Source organism: Barbus barbus, assembly GCF_936440315.1.
Source record: "Barbus barbus genome assembly, chromosome: 16".
Lineage (NCBI taxonomy): Eukaryota > Metazoa > Chordata > Actinopteri > Cypriniformes > Cyprinidae > Barbus > Barbus barbus.
The window spans coordinates 3735986-3759400 of record NC_136744.1 but is presented as its reverse complement, the minus strand read 5'-3'; the positions used below and the strand labels follow the sequence as shown (position 1 = coordinate 3759400).

At 37.3% G+C, this 23415-nt stretch overlaps 1 protein-coding gene across 2 annotated transcripts in view; it reads right to left on the bottom strand.

Annotated features, from left to right (window-relative positions):
* Nucleotides 1-23415, bottom strand: part of LOC306882668 (exportin-5-like) — a 97813-nt gene that overhangs the window by 15306 nt on the left and 59092 nt on the right. For both annotated transcript variants that reach the window (XM_079437475.1, XM_079437476.1), the window contains exons 26-31: nucleotides 22763-22809; nucleotides 18814-18917; nucleotides 18669-18728; nucleotides 2347-2447; nucleotides 2144-2251; nucleotides 1828-1965 (exon numbers count right to left, since the gene is read on the bottom strand). In XM_079437475.1, the coding sequence (XP_079293601.1) occupies nucleotides 1828-1965; nucleotides 2144-2251; nucleotides 2347-2447; nucleotides 18669-18728; nucleotides 18814-18917; nucleotides 22763-22809 (558 nt within the window). The remainder of the gene's footprint in view (nucleotides 1-1827; nucleotides 1966-2143; nucleotides 2252-2346; nucleotides 2448-18668; nucleotides 18729-18813; nucleotides 18918-22762; nucleotides 22810-23415) is intronic.

Sequence of the window (23415 nt, the reverse complement as noted above, 5' to 3'; positions counted from 1 at the left end):
TCTAGAGTTTTAAAATGCACATAGCTTCTTTTTCATCAAAGGGTCATTTGGTCCTATTTACATGTTGGTGGGACCAAAAAAGGCAAACAGGTTGAGAATCCAAATTAGAATCCAAATCTGACAAGTAGGTGGTGTAAGAGCAAAAATGCAGCGCTTACCCCAGTTGGTTCTGTAAACAAAGCTGCTTTGGACATCTTTGTGTTTCTGACACCCACTTGACACAGGGTTGTCAAACAGTGTTTACATGTTTTCAAACAGCCACTTAAATTTTGGTATTTGCTATGGTGTTTATCAAACAACAAATAGGTAAAGGCTTTATACACACCTCTGAAAAAAATTAAGGGACCACTCCAAAATGAGGAGTTTCTCTGTTTTTACTATTTCTAGGTATGTGTTTGAGTAAAATTAACATGTTTGTTTTATTATATAATCTACTGAAATTTTTTATCAGTACTGACAAACACATTTGTCATTTAGAGCAATTTAGAGCACTACAAAATTACAAAAAAAAAAAAAATGTAGTGTTTTCAGACCTCAAATAATGCATAGAAAACAAGTTCAAGTTTTAAACAACACAATAATAATGTTTTATCTTAAGAAGAGTTCAAAAATCAATATTTGGTGGAATAACCCTGATTTTCTTTATTTGATGTTTTATGATCATCCATCTTTTTTATCACATTCCAGAGATTTTCAGTGGGTTTCAGGTCTGAAGATTGGGCTGGCCATGACAGGGTCTTGTTCTGGTGGTCCTCCATCCACACCTTGATTGGCCTGGCTTGTTGTCAGAGCAGACAACATTGTCAGAGCAGAGGGAAGCTATTTTTCCTCCAGGACAACCTTGTACATGGCTTGATTCATGTTCCCTTCACTAAGATGAATGCGCCTGATACCAGCCTTGCTGAAGCAACCTAAAGCCAGAATTTAACACTTCCTTTCCCAACTCAAAACTTTTCTTTTAAAAGTTTTTTGGCATGAGTTATTATTTGTTTCCATTTACTTTTGAGATACTACTAGCAGTTTTTGCCACCCAGATGGTCCTCTTGCTAGAGGATAGCGATGACTACTGCAGTGGTTTTTATACTTTTCCTCGTTAAATAAGATTTGATTGAGGTGATCACCTAATCAGTACTTCATTAAGCAGAATGAGGTGTGCCTGTGTTGGAATTCAACAGACACTGGAATGGCTGTCATACACACATACAGATGCTAATTTAATAAACATTTGGAGTGGTCTCTTAAATGTTTCCAGAGCTATATATTTTCATTTATATTTTGTTTATCATAGCCAGTAAGAGGACAAAAATGAAGTTTATCTTTTTGCGACTGCCAAATGACATATGTGACCCTGGACCACAAAACCAGTCATAAGGGTAAATTTTTCGAAATTGAGATTTATACATCATCTGAAAGCTGAAGAAATAAGCTTTCCATTGATGTATGGTTTGTTAGGATAGGACAATATTTGGCCGATAAACAACTATTTGAATATCTGGAATCTGTGGGTGCAAAAAAATCTAAATACTGAAAAAATTGCCTTTAAAGTTGTCCAAATGAAGTCCTTAGCTATGCATATTACTAATCAAAATTAAGTTTTAATATATTTACGACAGGAAATTTACTGAATATCTTCATGGAACATGAATCATTAATATCCTAATGATTTTTGGCATAAAATAAAAATAGATCATTTTGACCCATACACCAATGTATGTTTGGCTATTTCTACAAATATACCCAAGCGACTTAAGACTGGTTTTGTGGTCCAGGGTTACATATGTGCTTCCAAGACATTCAAGATATCACAGCTGAGCTGGCATGACGCACTAGAGACTCGTAGATGAGCAAGGCCAGCTGAGTTAGCGCAGCATTGCAGCCTTCATGTTGCCCATGCATCTGGAGACCCTTCAGTACACTGGTGTAGAGCCACGTCACAGCATCCGGGAGAAGGTTACAGCCAAGCACCTACAAATGAATTAATTCACATATAGACACGCAAAAAGGCAAAGGATTCAAAAGTTAAAAAACTGTCATTTTTATAATGCAGTTCTAATGATAACTGCAAACTGACAGAAATATTTTGGTGAATTGTCTTTTCTAGATAAAAAAATGTCATTAAGAGGGAGAGATAGACAATCAGTACCTGTTTTAGCAAAGTCCAGCAAAGCACACTAGCACACCGTTGACAGTTTATAGTGTCTTTCCAGGAAAGGGAGTTAAAACATATAGTCAGGAGAGTCATATATATATCCTTAAAAAAAAAAAAAGAGGGTGAAAAACATTTTACTCTGTTCACAGAGCCCAAGTATAGAAGCCAACTGATGGAGAGCACAAAGAAATATTTACCTCACTCTGGAGAAGGCACTTGCCCAATTTTGAGAGCTCATCTGAAGGTGTATTCATCTGATTTCCCTGTGAGGAGTCCATCGACACCATCTCCTCGTCTCCTAAACAGAAGATGAAAAAAATACAATTAAAAATACAGTACCAGTATGAAACAGTATGAGCATGGTCCATATGAAAACATTGTAATGTAACAGCTGTCACATGGAGAGGATCACCGTATTAAACCTGAGACAACTGCAGGAGGTGGTCTGAGTCAGTGGCATTGCGAGGGGGGCTCTGGGAGCTTAAGCCCCTAATTTTTTGCCAAAAGCCCCTGATGTTTTTGAAGATAGACCATTCACTTTACAAATAAATGTTTTATAAATTTTAATTTGTTCTCCAAGTACTAGAAGTTCATCTGCCAGTGATCAAAGCAGTCTGCACTGCTGGCTGTGGTAGATGACTGCTTACCTTACAGGTTCATTCCACTAAACATAGCTGTTTTTTTTTTGTTTTGGATATTTAAATAGCCAGATGGTGAACAGATTCAATCACACAATCAATCTTGTTCCTAAATGACAAGGATGCAGCTATGTCTATTTAACCTTTGACATTATACATTCACACTGTAACATTTAAAACTGTGTTTGTGCTGCTGCTAACGCAGAGAGACTAGTTAATGTATTTGAAACATCTTCACAATGTCTTTTGTATCGTTATTGTGTAACATCTGCTTATGATCCTTGATGGTCGTTGGGACTTTATGTCTTAAGAGACCCTTTTAGCCTTTTTAACATTTGCATGTACTTCACAGACCTGGCCCCACATTCTACCTTTATATGGGTGTTACAGTTGGGCAAAAAAGTATTTAGTCAGCCACCAATTGTGCAAGTTCTCCCACTTAAAAAGATGAGAGAGGCCTGTAATTTTCATCATAGGTACACTTCAACTATGAGAGACAGAATGGGGGGAAAGAATCCACGAAATCACATTTTTAAAGAATTTATTTGCAAATTATGGTGGAAAATAAGTATTTGGTCAATAACAAAAGTCCATCTCAATACTTTGTTATATACACTTTGTTGGCAATGACAGAGGTCAAACGTTTTCTGTAAGTCTTCACAAGGTTTTCACACACTGTTGCTGGTATTTTGGCCCATTCCTCCATGCAGATCTCCTCTAGAGCAGTGATGTTTTGGGGCTGTCGCTGGGCAACACGGACTTTCAACTCCCTCCAAAGATTTTCTATGGGGTTGAGATCTGGAGACTGGAGACCCAGCCACGTTTCATCTTCAATGCCCTTGCTGATGGAAGGAGGTTTTCAATCAAAATCTCACGATACATGGCCCCATTCATTCTTTCCGTTACACGGATAAGTCGTCCTGGTCCCTTTGCAGAAAAACAGCCTCAAAGCATGATGTTTCCACCCCCATGCTTCACAGTGTTCTTTGGATACAACTCAGCATTCTTTCTCTTCCAAACACGACGAGTTGAGTTTTTACCAAAAAGTTCTATTTTGGCTTCATCTGACCATATGACATTCTCCCAATCCTCTTCTGGATCATCCAAATGCTCTCTAGCAAACTTCAGACGGGCCCGGACATGTACTGGCTTAAGCAGGGGGACACGTTAATGGGGAAGTCGTGGCCTAATGGTTAGAGAGTCGGACTTGTAATCCAAAGGTTGCGGGTTCGAGTCTCGGGCCAGCAGGGATTGTACACCTACACCAGGGAGTGAATGTCCAGCTCTCTCCACCCTCAATACCACGACTGAGGTGCCCTTGAGCAAGGCACCGAACCCCCAACTGCTCCCCAGTATAAAAGACACCTGTCCACAACCTCAAACAGTCACACTCCAAACTCCACTATGGCCAAGACCAAAGACCTGTCGAAGGACACCAGAAACAAAATTGTAGACCTGCACCAGGCTGGGAAGACTGAATCTGCAATAGGCAGAAATCGAATAGTGAAGAAATCAACTGTGGGAGCAATTATTAGAAAATGGAAGACATACAAGACCACTGATAATCTCCCTCGATCTGGGGCTCCACGCAAGATCTCACCCCGTGGGGTCAAAATGATCACAAGAACGGTGAGCAAAAATCCCAGAACCACACGGGGGGACCTAGTGAATGACCTGCAGAGAGCTGGGACCAAAGTAACAAAGGCTACCATCAGTAACACACTACACCACCAGGGACTCAAATTCTGCAGTGCCAGATGTGCCCCCCTGCTTAAGCCAGTACATGTCCGGGCCCGTCTGAAGTTTGCTAGAGAGCATTTGAATGATCCAGAAGAGGATTGGGAGAATGTCATATGGCCAGATGAAACCAAAATATAACTTTTTGGTAAAAACTCAACTCATCGTGTTTGGAGGAGAAAGAATGCTGAGTTGCAGCCAAAGAACACCATACCTACTGTGAAGCATGGGGGTGGAAACATCATGCTTTGGGGCGGTTTTTCTGCAAAGGGACCAGGACGACTGATCCGTGTAAAGGAAAGAATGAATGGGGCCATGTATCGTGAGATTTTGAGTGAAAACCTCCTTCAATCAGCAAGGGCATAGAAGATGAAACGTGGCTGGGTCTTTCAGCATGACAATGATCCCAAACACACCGCCCGGGCGACGAAGAAGTGACTTCGTAAGAAGCATTTCAAGGTCCTGGAGTGGCCTAGCCAGTCTCCAGATCTCAACCTCATAGACAATCTTTGGAGGGAGTTGAAAGTCTGTGTTGCCCAGCGACAGCCCCAAAACATCACTGCTCTAGAGGAGATCTGCATGGAGGAATGGGCCAAAATACCAGCAACAGTGTGTGAAAACCTTGTGAAGACTTACAGAAAACGTTTGACCTCTGTCATTGCCAACAAAGGGTATATAAAGTATTGAGATGAACTTTTATTATTGACCAAATACTTATTTTCCACCATAATTCGCAAATAAATTCTTTAAAAATCAGACAAATGTGATTTCCTGGATTCTTTCCCCCCATTCTGTCTCTCATAGTTGAAGTGTACCTATGATGAAAATTACAGGCCTCTCTCATCTTTTTAAGTGGGAGAACTTGCACAATTGGTGGCTGACTAAATACTTTTTTGCCCAATTGTATCATTAGGAAACACGATGTTAGCTTTCACTGTTATGCTGATGATACCCAGCTCTATGGGGCAGTCGTGGCCTAATGGATAGAGAGTCGGACTTGTTCGAGTCTCAGGTCCGGCAGGGATTGTAGGTGGGGGGAGTGAATAACCAACACTCTCTCTCCACCCTCAATACCACGACTGAGATGAGACGCTTGAGCAAGGCACCGAACCCCCAACTGCTCCCCGGGAGTCGCAGCATTGGCTGCCCACTGCTCCGGGTGTATTTCACTACTGTGTGTGTACACTTGGTTAAATGCAGAGCACAAATTCCGAGTATGGGTCACCATACTTGGCCACACACCACTTCCCTTTTCCTTTCCTATATTTCTTCGCGACCTGATGAAACTTACCAATTTGCAAAACTAACGGAAAGTATAGTTGATATCAAAAACTGGATGACTAGCAATTGCTTAATTATTTAATTAAATTGAATTATTACTTAGCTAATTATTGGACCAAAAACGTTTGCATGCAATAACCTAGATCACCATCTAATACTTGATGGCTGCTCTGTAAATTCTTCATCATCAGTTAGGAACCTAGGCGTACTTTTTGATAGTAATCTGTGCTTTGAAAAACATGTTTCTAGCATTTGTAAAACTGCATTTTTCCATCTTAAAAATATATCTAAATTACGACCTATGTCAAACGCAGAAACATTAATTCATGCATTCATGACCTTGAGGCTAGATTATTGTAATGCTTTATTGGGTGGTTGCTCTGCACGTTTAATAAACAAACTCCAACTGGTTAAAAACGCAGCAGCTAGAGTTCTTACTAGAACCAGGAAGTATGACCACATTAGCCTGGTTCTGTCAACACTGCACTGGCTCCCTATTGAACATCGTATACATTTTAAGATTTTGCTAATTACCTATAAAGCCCTGAATGGTTTGGTACCTCAGTATTTGAGTGAGCTCTTATCGCATTATAGTCCTTCACCTCCGCTGCGACCTCAAAACTCTGGCCATTTGATAATACCTAGAATATCAAAATCAACTGCGGGTGGGAGATCGTTTTCCTATTTAGCACCCAAACTCTGGAACAATCTACCTAACACTGTTCGGGAAGCAGACACACTCTGTCAGTTTAAATCTAGATGGTGTAAACAATTTATTCTGAAGCATTATTTTCATCAGTGTTCTATCAGCTTTTACATACTTAAATTTGCATATTTTATTTACCTTTACAAAGGCCTTTTTCAACCTTTTTAAATGTATGCATCTTTCATGTCAAATTACAATTAATCAATAAATTAAATATACACTATATGGCTATTACCAGTCAGAGTAAAACATTTTAATTAGTCAGATTTACCCTGCAAAATTACAACTGCAATAAATTATGTTATGAAATTAATATTTTAAATACATTTTTGGATATACAAATAAGAAATGTTGGGGGGTTAATGCATATTTTTAAACGTACTGAACCACCAGTAGGTGGCGGTAAGTCACTTAATGAGTGAGTGAACCGATTCGTTCAAAATGCTGAATCATTCAGTAACAAAACATCGTTGCTTGGAGAATGTGCTGATCATTGTTTGGAACTATTTTTGTTGGTGAAATAGAACAAAACAGTAAATATTGTGTCTAAAATGTAAGTAACGTAATAACTGCTTGACTACTTAACGACTTATTTATTGAACTAAATTCAATATGACATTTGCAATCGTGAAATATTCAGCAAAATAGCCCCCTTGTCATGGTGTCACTTAACTACATCATTTTATGAATTACAAGAGTATCCAGTATCTTATCCAGGGACCAGAGGTTGCGTTAGACTTTAATTTTGTCTGTCATTTTGACGGACAGGGTCGTAAAAATTCTGTCATAATCTATTATTACCCGTCATTTTAATTTTCATATTTTAAATTATAATAACCCATTTAATTGCTTTTACTTTTGTTTGAATTTTTTAATAATGAACCTAAAGGACGAGTACTTCTTAGAATTGTATTTTTAATTTTTTTTATAGAATTTTCGTATTTTTTGGGGGGGGGGGGGGTGGTTATTTCACCTAGTCGCACTAGTGGTGTTCCCGGTCAAAAAATACCGGACTCCAAAAAATTGCTTATGAATCTCTCAATATGCTATATCACCACCAAATATTGGATTCATTCTTTTTGTCTTTTATTTATGACTGGTTTTGTGTTTCTATTTGCATCTGATTTGTAGAACCTGGTCGGAACACACACACACACACACACCTAATTTCAAGATGACACATTCCTGAACAGGAATCAAAGCCCCACTCCCAGCATATGACTGGCTGGCCGATCTCCTCCCCTGAACCTTCTTATCTCAGAAGAACATCTGGATATCTTTAAAGGACAGCACCGTCAAGCGGTTTACTATAAATAAAGTCTACCAGGGCAAAGACCTTGTCAGTTTGAGAAACTCCGGCACAAACCCTCCGACGTCCGAACTAAGCAAAACATCAGATCTCCACGAAAGTGACCTTCCCGCGACCTCGCGTTTCTCCCCAAAAGAGGAACACGCCTTTTTCGCTCTCTGACAGACAAAGAGACGCAATGTTTTCGCTCAAGTATTTCAATAGGGACAAATTAGACTAGTTTCTGCTATTGAAGCAATATACTCGAAAACAATATATACAATATATTTACAACATATATTAAGGTTGTTTTCATGTCATTCATAAGCTTGCTGTGTTAATGGGAACTTATGGAATTGTTGTAATCTTGTGATGTATGATTTTCCTGATCAATATTTGTTCAGTTTCACATTTGTGGATGTGATTATTTAGAATTAAGGATTGTTTAATCTAGGGCTTAACCGCGTAATGGATACAATTGATATGTGCATTTTGGTTATGCAGAATTACCTAATGTTTGATTTGTAATGAAAGCTGATTTCATCAGCAATAATCTGGTGTGGATGAAAATTGTCTGTTCTCATCAATGTATGATTACAATACGAATAGAAATCTGCTGTTAATAATTTCTGCATGTGATAAAATAACTGAACAAAGATAATGTATGCACGGAAAGAAGCTGTGCAGTGCGGGGCTCCGCCCCACAGGAAGAATCTGATTGGGTCAGCCGCCCGTGGATGGATCCCAAATCGGCCCGTTAAAGACAGATACCCAACTGTAACTCGGTTGGTTGGTTGTTGGAGAAAAGAAAAGCTCAAGCTTAAGCTCGTTGCTCTCAGTCATTTAACATCATGATCGAGCAGTGAACAGAGATCCAGACTCAAACTTCCAAAGAGACTTTAACATCTCAAGCCTCAGAAACTGAAACCAACTTCCTGGGAACGTCATCAAGTCAGAACGACGCCAACCAACCACTGAAGTATTCTCGTGACGACGACCTACCAAGCCGCCAATCCGCGCACGATCTTTCCTGAACCGGGACGGAACTGAACTCAACTGAAAGCAAGGAAAGTAAGACAATATTTCCTAAATCTGCTGGAAACTGGTTGTATTCATCGCTAAGAGTAAAAATAGAAGAGTTCCATGCGTGTGATTTCTCTCAGGTTGAAGTTAGAGCATTCTTGAAAATGAGCATTAGAACTAAAACTCTCTTAAGATCAAACAATTCATTGCCTAAATTTGTGTCTGTTTGTGTAAGTCTTCTGTTTGTGTGTGTAGGTTAGCTTAGTATTGTGTTAGAGTAGTGAAATAAACTTTGATTCTATTAAGAAATCTCATGTCTGTTGCTATGTGATTTTTCAAATCTGAAATTATTTGCCAAAGATCGCGTTTACCTACGCTCAAAATTTACCTATGCTAATTTTACCTAATGACAACATTAACTTACCTAATCAATTCAGTATCACTGTGGCCACGGAATTATCTGAATTGTTAAGGCATACTGGTTTAATGCTTGCTGGACAAGTCATTAATGAGGTATATGTTGGACATTTTGATTAATATCAATTAATCATATAAATATTGAATCTTAAGAATGATTCCCTAAAAGCTAAAGTTAGAACAATAGTTCTAAAGTCATTACAGATTAATCGCAGTCCTCATTTATCTGAGAGTAGGTACCTCGTTTTTTGAGTGAAAAAAAACAATAAAAAAATAAATAAATCTACCTCTAGCCATTCGTGCTGCCTCCTCTGTGTTTGCTTTTAAAACGGTTTTGAAAGAGAGACGTAATGTATGTTTTCTTTTTTAAGATGTTGTGTTTGTCATTGTATGTGTTTGGTTTTCTTGAATGCATTGTACAGCACTTTGGGCTGCTCTGAAAGCAGTAGAAATATGCTATATACACTGACCAAAATTATGAACGCAACACTTTTGTTTTTGCCCCTATTTTTCATGAGCTGAACTCAAAGATCTAAAACTTTTTCTATGTACACAAAAGGCCTATTTCTCTCAAATACTGTTCACAAATCTGTCTAAATCTGTGTTAGTGAGCACTTATCCTTTGCCGAGATAATCCATCCACCTCACAGGTGTGGCATATCAAGATGCTGATTGGACAGCAAGATTATTGCACAGGTATAATCGCCTTAGGCTGGCCACAATAAAAGGCCACTCTAAAATGTGCAGTTTTACTGTATTGGGGGTAGGGTTGTAACGATATACCGGTATGACGGGCTATTGCGGTTTGAACGTACATGGTTATCATACCGTAAACATTTGCATATCTACGGTTTAAAAAAAATGAATGAAAAAAAAATATATACTGTATATAATAATATCACCCGCGCATATGCAATTTATTTTGGCTCTCTGTCACTCTGCTGAAATGACAGAGACAGAGATTGTATCTAATCTCCATCCCCGCCGAAAAAAAAGTTTAAATTTGCAGTATGGGAATACTTTGGATATTAAAAAAAAAAAACAAAAAAAAACGTGGGGTTGTCCTTCAGGACGAATCCAATTTGCAAAAAATGTGGACTCAAAGTGGCTGCAAAATGTATTGCCTGCAAAAGCAGGCAATACATCCAACATGTTCTCTCATATTCGCGGACATCATCCCTCCGTGGAGATAAAGGTATGTCGCATTTATAACAAGTTATAAGGCCGTATAATTTCCATGATGCAGAGGAAATCCCGGTGCAGTCGTGAACATGGGATTTACAGTATAACGTTTTCTGTATTTTCTAGTTCGGGGAACTGACACAGTCTCTATAGTGTGATATCTAGGTGAAAGAGTCTCTATGTGCTGAGAATTAACTGACTTCTGTGACGTAAGGCGGCTAGCAGACGGTCGGTTTAGCCAGTCTGTCTGCTTCCTGACCTGGGCCCCAGTTAGTCAAGTACGAACTCTAAGACTATGTGCCATATTTCTAGAGAGAAGAGCGGCACCACCCCAGGAGGGATGAACACCATCTCTTTTCAACAGGTCAGGTCTGCCCCAAAAACTCGTCCAATTGTCTATAAAGTCTATGTTATTCTGCGGGCACCACTTAGACATCCAGCCATTGAGTGACGACAGTCTGCTATGAATCACATCGCCACGGTAAGCAGGGAGCGGACCAGAGCATATTACAGTGTCTGACATCGTACTTGCAAGTTCACACACCTCTTTAACTTTATTTTTAGTGATCTCCGACTGGCGAAGTCGAACATCATTAGCGCCGACGTGGATAACAATCTTACTGAATTTACGTTTAGCATTAGCCAGCACTTTTAAATTTGCCAAGATGTCAGGCACTCTGGCTCTGGTAAACGGACTATGGTGGCTAGTGTCTCTATTTTCACGTTCCGTACAATAGAATCGCCAATTACTAGAGCACTTTCATCAGGTTTCTCAGTGAGTGCCTCACTGAGTGGGGAGAACCTGTTTGATGTTCTGATCGGAACGGAAGAGCGGTGTTTTGACCCGCGACTAGGCCGCCTTACAGTCACCCAGCTGCCCTGCTGCACGGGCTCAACCGGAACCGAACAATGAACAGGACTCCCTGAGCTAGTCGCATCCAAAGCAGTATCTACAGCCCTGACATTCTTACTATCCTCAACTAAAGTTTGGATGCGTGTCTCTAATTCTGAAACCTTCTCTGTCAGCCTAACTATTTCCCTGCACTTATCACATGTGAATCCCTCATCGCCGACAGAGAGCGATAAACTATACATGAAGTGCAAACAACAATAGCAGGAGAAGAAGCCATTACTCACCGTGACTGATGAATGATACCAACTGAACTTAGCACTTACCACTGTTGTTTGATGAACTCATGAAAAACGGAGCGAGAGAGAAATGAAAACGGAGCGAGAAAAAAGAAAACAATAATAGGCGCGAATGGAACCGCGAGTAACAAGCTAACCAGCTGATGCGCTGCACTCGCGGTTTTAAAAAGCGAACGATTAAATTAGTTTGATTAGTTTGATAGATAATACCTGAAATATGGTGGGAATTAAGTTTATTATATTATTAAGTATATTATCACTTTAAACAACTGAGAGTGAAATTAAGGTAAAGATTCAATAAAAGAGCTACAAACGCAAACCTCTCAGCAGCACAACAGACAAGGACAAGAGAAAACCAGTTTTATTTGAGAAAAAACATTGTTAAATACACTAAACTCAAAGGTCTGCTACAACCCGTCAAAATAAAAGTTCAATTTAGCTTGAAGTCCTGACAGAAATAAATTAGCATTGTACAATGTACTTAAAAGTTATGACAACAATAATAATATTCTTTATAATAATTAATTTAAACATTATTTTTAAGGAATATCATGTTTGTCCGTGTTTTAACTTAGAATACCTCTGTTGTGCAGCACTTTGCCAAAAATAGGCGTTGTCTAATTTTCATTTGATAACATTTTAAAACATTAATTAAAATGTTAATGTGTGATATAGATATACATAAGGCTTATGGCTTTATTTTGTAATTGTTTTTGTTTTTTTCCTCAGAAGGGAGGCTTACTTTCATTAAAATGATTTCAAGTTTGTTGCAATAAAGGATTTGTTCACTCAAATAACTTGTTCCTATTCTTTTAAGAGTCATTGTTACTGATAAGATTTATTGTTTAATATATACCATGAAACCGTGATATTTTCTGAGACTATTATCATACCGTGAAAATCTCATACCGTTACAACCCTAATTGGGGGGGTCCGGGGGGTATGAAAACCAGTCAGTATCTAGTGTGACCACCAATTGCCTCACGCAGTGCAACACATCTCCTTTGCATAGAGTTAATCAGGTTGTTGCTTGTGGCCTGCGGAATGTTGGTCCACTCCTCTTCAATGGCTGTGCGAAGTTGCTGGATATTGGCAGGAACTGGAACATGCTGTCGTATCCGCCGATCCAGAGCATCGCAAACGTGCTCAATGGGTGACATGTCCGGTGAGTATGCTGGCCATGCAAGAACTGGGATGTTTTCAGCTTCCAGGAATTGTGTACAGATCCTTGCAACATGGGGCCGTGCATTATCATGCTGCAACATGAGGTGATGGTCGTGGATGAATGGCACAACAACGGGCCTCAGGATCTCGTCATGGTATCTCTGTGCATTAAAAATGCCATCAATAAAATGCACCTGTGTTCGTTGTCCATAACATACGCCTGCCCATACCATAACCCCATCGCCACCATGGGCCACTCGAACCAAAACGTTGACATCAGCAAACCGCTCACCCACATGACGCCATACATGCTGTTTGCCATATGCCCTGTACAATGAAAACCGGGATTCATCCGTGAAGAGAACACCTCTCCAAAGTGCCAGACGCCATCGAATGTGAGCATTTGCCCACTCAAGTCGGTTACGACGACGAACTGCAGTCAGGTCAAGACCCCGATGAGGACGACGAGCATGCAGATGAGCTTTCCTGAGACGGTTTCTGACAGTTTGTGCAGAAATTCTTTGGTGATGCAAACCGATTGTTGCAGCAGCTGTCCAGGTGGCTGGTCTCAGACGATCTTGGAGGTGAAGATGCTGGATGTGGAGGTCCTGGGCTGGTGTGGTTACACGTGGTCTGCGGTTGTGAGGCCGGTTGGATGTACTGCCAAATTCTCTGAAACGCCTTTGGAGACGGCTTATGGTAGAGAAATGAACATTCAATTCATGGGCAACAGCTCTGGTGGACATTCCTGCAGTCAGCATGCCATTTGCACGCTCCCTCAAAACTTGCGACATCTGTGGCATTGTGCTGTGTGATAAAACTGCACATTTTAGAGTGGCCTTTTATTGTGGCCAGCCTAAGGCACACCTGTGCAATAATCATGCTGTCTAATCAGCATCTTGATATGCCACACCTGCGAGGTGGATGGATTATCTCGGCAAAGGAGAAGTGCTCACTAACAGATTTAGACAGATTTGTGAACAATATTTGAGAGAAACAGGCCTTTTGTGTACACAGAAAAAGTCTTAGATCTTTTTCAGCTCATGAAAAATGGGGGCAAAAACAAAAGTGTTGCGTTTATAATTTTGGTCAGTGTAAGAAAGTTAACTATGAATAATTTTCACAATATTAAACAAAAAATTATACAAATTTGCACTGTTTATCACGCTAGTGTGCTTTAATGTTTAATCAGGAAATGTACTTTTAAATGCTTTTATTTTGTACAAAATTGCAAAAATTCACCATTCGCCATTTTTGACAAGTGTGACTGTGCAATTTTGTACAAAATAAAAGCATTTAAAAGCAAATTTCCTGATTAAACATTAAAGCAGACTAGTGTGATAAATAGTGCAAATTCGAATTTTTTTTATCTCATATTGTGAAAATTTTTCATAAAAAATGCTTTTTTCACTCAAAAACTGAGGTGCCTACTTTCGGATAAATGAGGCCTACGATTAATCAGGTGCAAATAGAAACACAAAACCAGTCCTAAATGAAAGAAAACAAGTTGACAAAGATTGAATCCAATATTTGGTGATAATATAGCATAATGAGAGATTTATAAGCAATTGTTTGGAGTCCGGTCAATTTTGACTGGGAACACCACAAGTGTGACAGAAATCCGAACACAACCAAAGGGATATTTTAATCAAATCCACAAATTCATTTGAAGAACCAAATTACCCAGAGATCAGTTATCAGGATTATAAAATCTGGCATCTATCAAATCATCTCAGATGTATTAAACTAGGTACGAAGCCCCTGGGCCCATTTTCGCAAAACATCTTAATTCTACAAGTAGCTCATAACTCGCCGATTTAGGAGAAAAGTTTAAAAATAATGGTTGTCAGTCCTAAATTTAGGACTCTAAGATAAATTTTTGCTCCAAGAGTATTTCACAAAACATTTTAGAACTAAAAATAGCTCCTCAATCTTTGAAATGTTAGGAGTAGTGTAGAGGACTCCTAAGTCATTAAGACCAAGCACAAACTATCCTAAATGGCTGTTGCTGGCAATCTGCCTTGGAACGTAAACATTTTAGAAACATTTGACAATAATGAGCTTTTAAAAAGGTATCGCCTTTGGTTTGGGAGGTTATCCCAACTCCAAATTTTCCTTTGATTATATCCTTGTTCTCATTAATCAGTTGGGCAAGAAGTAACAGCTGTTCTTGCACACAGTTGGCTTTTATTTTACATTTGCATGCCTTACTATCATCCATGATGATTCTACTCTGTTAAGTAAAAGGCTGTTTATATGCATATTAACTAATTGTTTATGAGAAGCATACATGTAAGAGGCTGACAATTAGCTGAGCATATACTTGTTTAATTAGTGACACTTAGCCTGCATTTTAAAATATTTATTTGAATGTGACAATTAACATTTTTATTTTTAAACCTTTATTTGACTGTCAACATAATGTTGTGCTCTACAATATTTCTATGAATAAATCTCTGATAGAGATGCCTCCCCTATCAGCCAATCACTGTGTGCATAGTTGGTAAGCATGCTAAAAACTTTTTACTGCTACTTAGGAGAACTCTTAATGGTAAGATAAAATGTTTTTCTTTAGGCAGCGATCTTAACCGTGTAACAGTCCTGTGCTAATCCTAACACACAGGTTTCTTTTAAAAAGGCAACTGGAATGTCAACGCTTATGAGCCACAGGGTGTGTGTTGAACCCAGGCATTTTTTGCCCGCAAAGTAAGGTATTTTCTTTCTTTTCACGTGTACTACTGTTAATCAAGAAATTATTACTTTTCATAGATAAAAATCTCCTCTCCTCAGTAAAAAAGGTGAATTATTTAACAATTACAGAATCTGATCATGCACCCTTTTATTTTTTGATCTCTCTTTCTCTTAACCTCACAAGCCATGTTTAAATTCCACAACTTGCTGTCATTTTGCAAGTTTGTATCATCTTATGTTGACTCAATGGATCATATCTTCCCCTCTATTCTCTGAGAGTTGTTTTAAGTAGTGCTTGGGGGATATATCACATGTATGGCCACCATGGCACCACAAATATTTTTATCAAAGTATCTACTGATTTTTTTCTTTTCTTTCTATAATTAATACTGTTTGCAGTCTTAATTGGTTGCAATGTTAACAATAACAAAGATAATGATTAATAAAAATGCATTAGGACTAGCATTTTAGACATCTTAAACTCTACTGGGGTTAGACAACCTATCTCACTACCCAGTCACAACACCTAGATATAATCATACTTTAGATATTAATATTGTTCTTTTTCAATTCTATCCTTTTTCTTTTTTTATCATATAATAAAAAAAAAAAAAAAAAAAAAAAACTTGCTACGTGTACTGTGTTAAGCTAACAGACTTGTTATAGCACTTGCATATCATTGCTCTTTTGTTGATTTTGATTGCTTCCATTGTTCTCATTTGTAAGTCGCTTTGGTAAAAGCGTCTGCTAAATGACTAAATATAAATGTAATAGTGTCAAATAATAAATAATAATAATAATAAAATAAGAACAAATAAATTAATGACAATCAATAGCACAAACAAAAACAATAACAAGATACAAATTAAATTAACAGTATTTTTTTCAGTTAGGTCTAACTATAATCTATTCAACTGTAAAATAATACTGGATTTTACAGTAAAAATTAAATTGGAAAAAAAAATCTTCACTGTATAATGAAAGACAGCGGCAGGTTTATTTAGGCTACTGTCTCTTTAAGACCTCGTGCACGGATCTAATATACTGTTACACAGGGCTCTATGCTTACTTTGCTTTTTAGGAGTGCTTGTCCTCCTAATTTAAAAAATTTAGGAGCACCTTCTGATCAATAATCAAAAATTATCCCTCCTAATACGAGGTGACATTTGACTCCTTAAAGTGACTTACAGAGGTATTTTCTTTTTACCTTTGTAGTGGCATCATTTTCATCTATGTCAAATTCTAAAATTTATGTTTGTAAGCTTTTTAAAATTTATATTTAAAACAATATAATAATAAGTAGAATAAGACAAATAAGTTACCAATCATATGAAATTAGTATTAATAAAAAAATTATTTGTACTACAGAGGTGGCACAGAAGAACATAAAAGTGGCTTGTGGGTAAATTTTCAGACGTTTAAATGAGGCTCAGAAGTGTCATGAGTGCAATTAAATTTAGTGGACGAACGATATTGGTTTTTCGACGATATAAAGCCGATATAATGTTATTTATTTTAATTGATATTTAAGAAATTTGAAATCATTAGAAAATGGATTAAATAATGTTAAATAATTCTTGTACTTTAGATGACAAAGTATTTTTCCACAAATAAATACATATTTAATAAAAATACAATAAAAAAAAAAAATTAAACACTGTAACCAACAGAGCACTCCGTATTCTGGGAAGTTTGTGTGCATTGGGAATATGTTTTCAAATAAAGCCAAGGTAACACTCATTTTACATACAGCACACAGTGGAAATGACATGAATATGGGGCAAATGCATAAAGCGCAGCATAATTTAAATGAACAAGTTTAATGTTTGTTGATCGCACGTCTCCAGTGAAGCTGAACTCTCCTCCTGTCCGCATTAAATTCACACGGATCGACCCTCCGTCACACAGAGAACACGCGATCATGCAGGATACAAATTTATGCTTCACAAGATCACAACTGGATCTGACTAAGTTTGCAAGGTTTGTAAAATTAAATGTTCATTAGTCATTCAAAGATTTGTTTAAATGATATAAATGCGTATTTGCTGAATGCTGATGGCAAACAAGAAAGTATTATAATGTTTGCCTTTCTATTACTAATAATAAAAGCAATCGTTATAATACTTTGTATATATTTTAATTCCTTTGTTTAACCATTCTATCTGATTATTAGACAGACTTCTATCCGTATTAGACAGAACTATTAACGACAACATTGAACAAGAGGGAGAGAATCTGCCGTTCTCAGCCACGTCAAAATAAAAGTCCCACCTCGAGCACATCAGCCAAACAGGAAAACTTATCCAATCAAATGTCCTGAAAAATTTCAAATATCGGCCTTGGCGATATATCGGTTGACCACTAATTAAATTCATAAATTCAGGTGGAGATTAATGTTTTAAATATAACATTTTGAATACAGAAATATTAAATGATTTAAATAACTGAAATTATACACTAAAAATAAAACTAAATCCTCCAGCAGGTGGCACTGATTTTATCAATTGATTCATTCGAATGGCTGATTAATTCAGGAATGAAACAAGTGACTGTCTTTATGAATGGATAATCATGAATTACTAATTCACTACATTCATTCAAAAACGCACTTTCATTCATGAATGAAACACTGCTGCATTTGCTTTTAGAGATGCGCAGTGGCTGAGCTGTTACTTTATTTGGAACTATTTTCGTTGATGAAACAGAGCAAAATCAGGCAGTACTTGTTTATTGAACTGTTCTTTTAAATCAATATCCCGCGCCGGGATTGTTCTCTGCTAATAACCTGACTGTGAATGATGCGAGCAATGTTACTATGTTGTCAGTGAGAAGCTACAGCCGTGGCGGGGATGATTTTTGGTGTGCCAGCAGAACAACAACAACGTGCTACATGTTTCTTTACCCCTCATTTTTTTCCAATTGATGGAAATCCGTCATAGCAACGGAAAACTTTAATCCCTGTAGCTGTGAGCTCTGTAAAACCTACTATTTTAGCCAGCCCCCATTTTCAATAAACACAAATTTAAGATAGACATTTTTATTGCACCTCTCCCTTGCACCTATCCTTTTTATTGTACCTCTAGAGCTAAATATTTCAAATATTTCAACCAGTCCAAAGCACTGCTACCACTGTTCTGCACCTTAGTCCCTGTTTGAGCATAACTGAGATATTTGCCATTCTTTATACCAAGTCATAAAGAACTGTCTTCAGCAAAAAAAGAACAAGACATGGAAGAGACTCACCATCTACTTCCTCTTTGTTTGCAGATAGCTCTGGAAATTTTCTTGTAATGCAAGTCACACCTGGAAACATGTTTAAGTTTTTTTACGTTTTGTATAAAAAATTTAATCAAACTTGAAAAGCTTCACATGCATAAGGAAAACTTACTTAGAAGGTCCATGACTTCCCGTGTGACCAGTCGCAACAGCTGCTCTTCCACCACTTCCTGAGTGACATGGTTATCTTCGTAGGCCTCATCCTCCTCCTGAGCACTAAAATATGAATAACAACAATAAAATAAAATATACCTGCAAGCAGTAATTAAGGGGCCAAGCACAACAGAGGCAAAACAAGGAGGTAAGCAAACATGGCAGGGAGCGTCCGACCAATTAAAATATAAAACATCACGTGTAATGTGCAATTGCTTATCACTTTTGACCAATTGGTGGCGCTACCACCAACATGATGTGGTGTGGTCAGTGTTGGGTGAGAGTGACAAGATCCATCTGGGCATCATGCCATCAACTTAATGATAACTTGTACAGTGATGGCCAAAATAATTAGAACACTATTATTTTCACCAGCTAAACAATGGTTTTAAGTCCATTATTTCCATCTTTTGCTATAGTGTGTCAGTAGGAATTAAATCTTTTCAAACAATATCAGTATTTTAAATTTTCAAGCCATTAAGATTTTTTAAAATCACTATGGTGTTTATCAAATAACACAAAAACACCAAATACTTAAATACGCCACATTTTTAATTTATATTTACTGTACATCACTTGCTCACCAATGGATCTTCTGCAATGAATGGGTGTCAATAAGGAGGATAATTATTATGGATTATCAATATTTTGGCCAGATCCTATAATTTAAAGATAAAACAAACTTAATTATGATTTTGTTTTATTACAAACATACAGCATTTCACGATGATGAGATGTTAATTGATGGCCTGGAGTTGTGTTGATTACATGTAGATTATTGTGATGCTTTCAGTAGCAGTTTGAACTCTCATTCTGACGGCAATTATTAACTGCATAGGCTCCATTGGTGAGTGATACAATCAATTGTTGAGTGATACAAGGGATATATTGCTAAATTTCTCCAAATCTGTTCCAATTAAGAAACAAATTCATCCACATTTTCAATAAATTTTCAGCAATTTTTCTTTTTGGGTTAACTATTCCTTTAATATCAAAACTTTCCTCTATCTGAGTGCCAAATAACTTTTCAGCAAATGGTTCGACAGGCTGCCATATAGACTTGGTATAGACATGGTAGAAGAAGAAATTAACAAATATGTTGGTAACACTTTGCAATAAGTTTCATTAGTTAACTACATTAGTTAACATGAACTAAGAATGAACAATACTTCTACAGCATTTATTATTTTTTGTTAATTTCAGCATTTACTAATGCAATATTAAAACTTTAAAAGTTGAACCTTACCTTTTTTTAACTTTAAAAGTAAAAAAAAACTAAAAGTTGTGTTTGTTAACATAAGTTAATGCACTGTGAACTAACATGAACAAACAATGAACAATTGTATTTTTATTAACTAACATTAACAAAGATTAATAAATAGTGTAATAAATGTATTGTTCATGGTTTGTTCATGTTAATTAATACATTAATTTTAACAAATGACACCTTATTGTAAGGTATTACCAACATATTGGATGGCTTTGCACATGATATAACAGGGTTCCTCCACTTGTGATTTTCTAATGCTCTTGAAGATTCTGATTAGCATGCTCAGGTGTGTTTGATTAGGGTTAACTAAACTCTGCAGGAATGGGCCAGATTTGAGGATGCCCGATATTATAATATACAGCTGCATTTTTTTTTAATTTTGTGTCCAGTGCACTATGGACAATCCAGCTGTTCTTCACCTCCTGTTGGAGCAGGGGGAGTGCTCCCTTGAAGACCATACATGGAATTTCTTGGACCTCGTCTACCACACTCATTTGCCAGATGACTGCCTGACGACATTTTATTTCGTGGGCCTACGATGAAATTATCCGGGGAAGGTCCTCGGGGGAGCCTAGCTGCTTTTGTGGAATGGGTGCTGGTGAACTCACTCATGTCTTCAACGCCAATGAGGAAGAATTCACCAGACCCACTCACAAACCAGAGCGCAGCCAACCTTCCACCAGCAAGAGAGAGCTATCGCTTGTACCCACAGCAAACAAGGAGCCAGAGCCAGAGCCAGAGCCGGAGCCGGAGCCTGGCGCGACCAAAGCATCAACAGGTGTTGGCATTTCCCAACAGCACAGCAGTAATGACTTTATGAACTACTTTACTTCCAAGATCGATTCTATCAGAGATAAAATTGTAACCATGCAGCCGTCAGCTACAATATCGCATCAGATAGTGCACTATAGATCCCCTGAGGAACAATTCCACTCATTCTCTACTATAGGAGAGGAAGAATTGTATAAATTTGTTAAATCATCTAAACCAACAACATGTATGTTAGACCCTATTCCATCTAAACTACTAAAAGAACTGCTTCGAGAAGTCATAGATCCTCTTTTGGCTATTATTAATTCATCATTCTCATTCGGATTTGTCCCAAAAACTTTCAAACTGGCTGTTATTAAGCCTCTCATTAAAAAAAACACAACTTGACCCCAAATAATTATTTAATTACAGACCGATCTCAAATCTCCCTTTTCTGTCTAAGATATTACAGTCCCTGTATCGCTGAATACAATGCAAAATAAACTAAATATCGCATTTTTTTGTGATCCTGCATAATTCATCATTTAACAGCAAAATAATCGCAAAAATAAAAATAAAAGCCCTCACATAACATTAATTTATAATCATCTAACTGAATTATCTCTAATTTAATTAAAGTGTCAGTCACATGTTCCAGTACTTTTGGTAACATGAAAAATGGGTGGGTTCAAACAAAAGGTGCCATCTTCTAAATTGTGTATCAGATCCAGATGAAAATACCTGTAAATAAAAGCTGAAATGTTAATCTCTCATCTCATATTCATCTTTTGATGTCAAACCCAAATGTTTACAGTCTACAGCAAAAATAAAGGAATTGGCCTTACTGTTCCAATACTTTTTTAGGGCACTGTACATGCATGTGTTTGTATTTATATATACATAATAAATATACACAGTACACACACATATAATATGTAAACAAAAACTTTTATTTTGGATGTGATTAATCGCGATTAATCGTTTGACAGCACTAATTATATATATATATATATATATATATATATATATATATATATATATATATATATATATATATATATATATATACATATATATACAGGTCCTTTTCAAAAAATTAGCATATTGTGATAAAGTTCATTATTTTCTGTAATGTACTGATAAACATTAGACTTTCATATATTTTAGATTCATTTATGAATAGATTTTTTTGAGCACCCCTAGTTTTGATAGCAGGCAACAACTCTTTCTCTTCTCTAAAGCAGTGTAACATGGCCTCGCCCTTGAGCAAGGCACCGAACCCCTAACTGCTCCCCGGGCCCCACAGTATAAATGACTGCCCACTGCTCCGGGTGTATGTTCACGGTGTGTGTGTGTTCACTGCTGTGTGTGTGCACTTAGGATGGGTTAAATGCAGAGCACAAATTCAGAGATACTTGGCCACGTCACGTCACTTTCACTTTTTTCACTAGTAACTTTGCAGATATTGTTTATGCTCAAACAGCAACATTACACACTAACTAAAGTTAAAAAAGTGAAATCACAATCAACCACCCCTTTAAATTGTATTTTGATAGATAATTAATCTGGTTAATGATTTAATGCACTAGCACTGCTGTAGTTTATAACATCTTCCAAAAGTAAAATGTTACTTCTTCACTGACAAGAAAGCTAATTCCTAGTCACATTAGAACATCTTAGTTTTATCATCTATATATAGATTTTCTACAGATATGTCCAGGCTTGCAGTCTATCATTAAAATTAGAGTTACAGCAAGCCAGGGGTTTTACACAATAAATATGAAAAGAAGTTTGTCAACTTGAAGACAGTGTATACATTTTCAGAACTGTACACAACACAATATGCATACAAATATTGATAGTATTATCCAACACTAAAATGTCTTACCACAGACTGGTCCGTTGGTTGATGATCTGCCACCGAAAGTTCAGTCTCTGTTTTCAACGAAGTAAAAAATAGGAGAGAACATTAGGAAAATCCTGTACTGCAGTCAATATTGTTTTTTGGTCATTTACAGGAGTGACAACTGCATTCTACAACTGGATTAACTTCCAAAAAATTCAGGTAGTCACGCCAGCATTTACAAAAATTCTATGCAATTCTATCACAGAACTGAACTGAACAACCAGTTGTTAAAGGGGTCCTATTATGCTCTTTTACAAAGTCTTGATTTTGTTTTGGGGGTATACTAGAACATGCAGTTTGTTGCATGTTCTAGGTTTGTTGCAGTTTGATTGGATGTTGGTGGAATAAGATTAGCAAACTGTCCAATGCCATCAGATAGGGATGCTAGGACAACAGCCAGACATCTCTTAGAGGGCAAGAAGACAAGGATAGGACTCTCATTGGTTAAAATGCAGTTTCTGCCCTTCACCCACCTAGAGACTGATTCCTAAGGTTTTTGCCTGTGACTGCCATGAAAATTCTTAGGACCCCCAGATGCAACAGCAGTGGGTGAAACAAAGAGAGAGATCACAAAGATCCATCCAAATCCATTCATATCAGTTTTTAAACCTTAAAACTGATGTAAACTACAACAC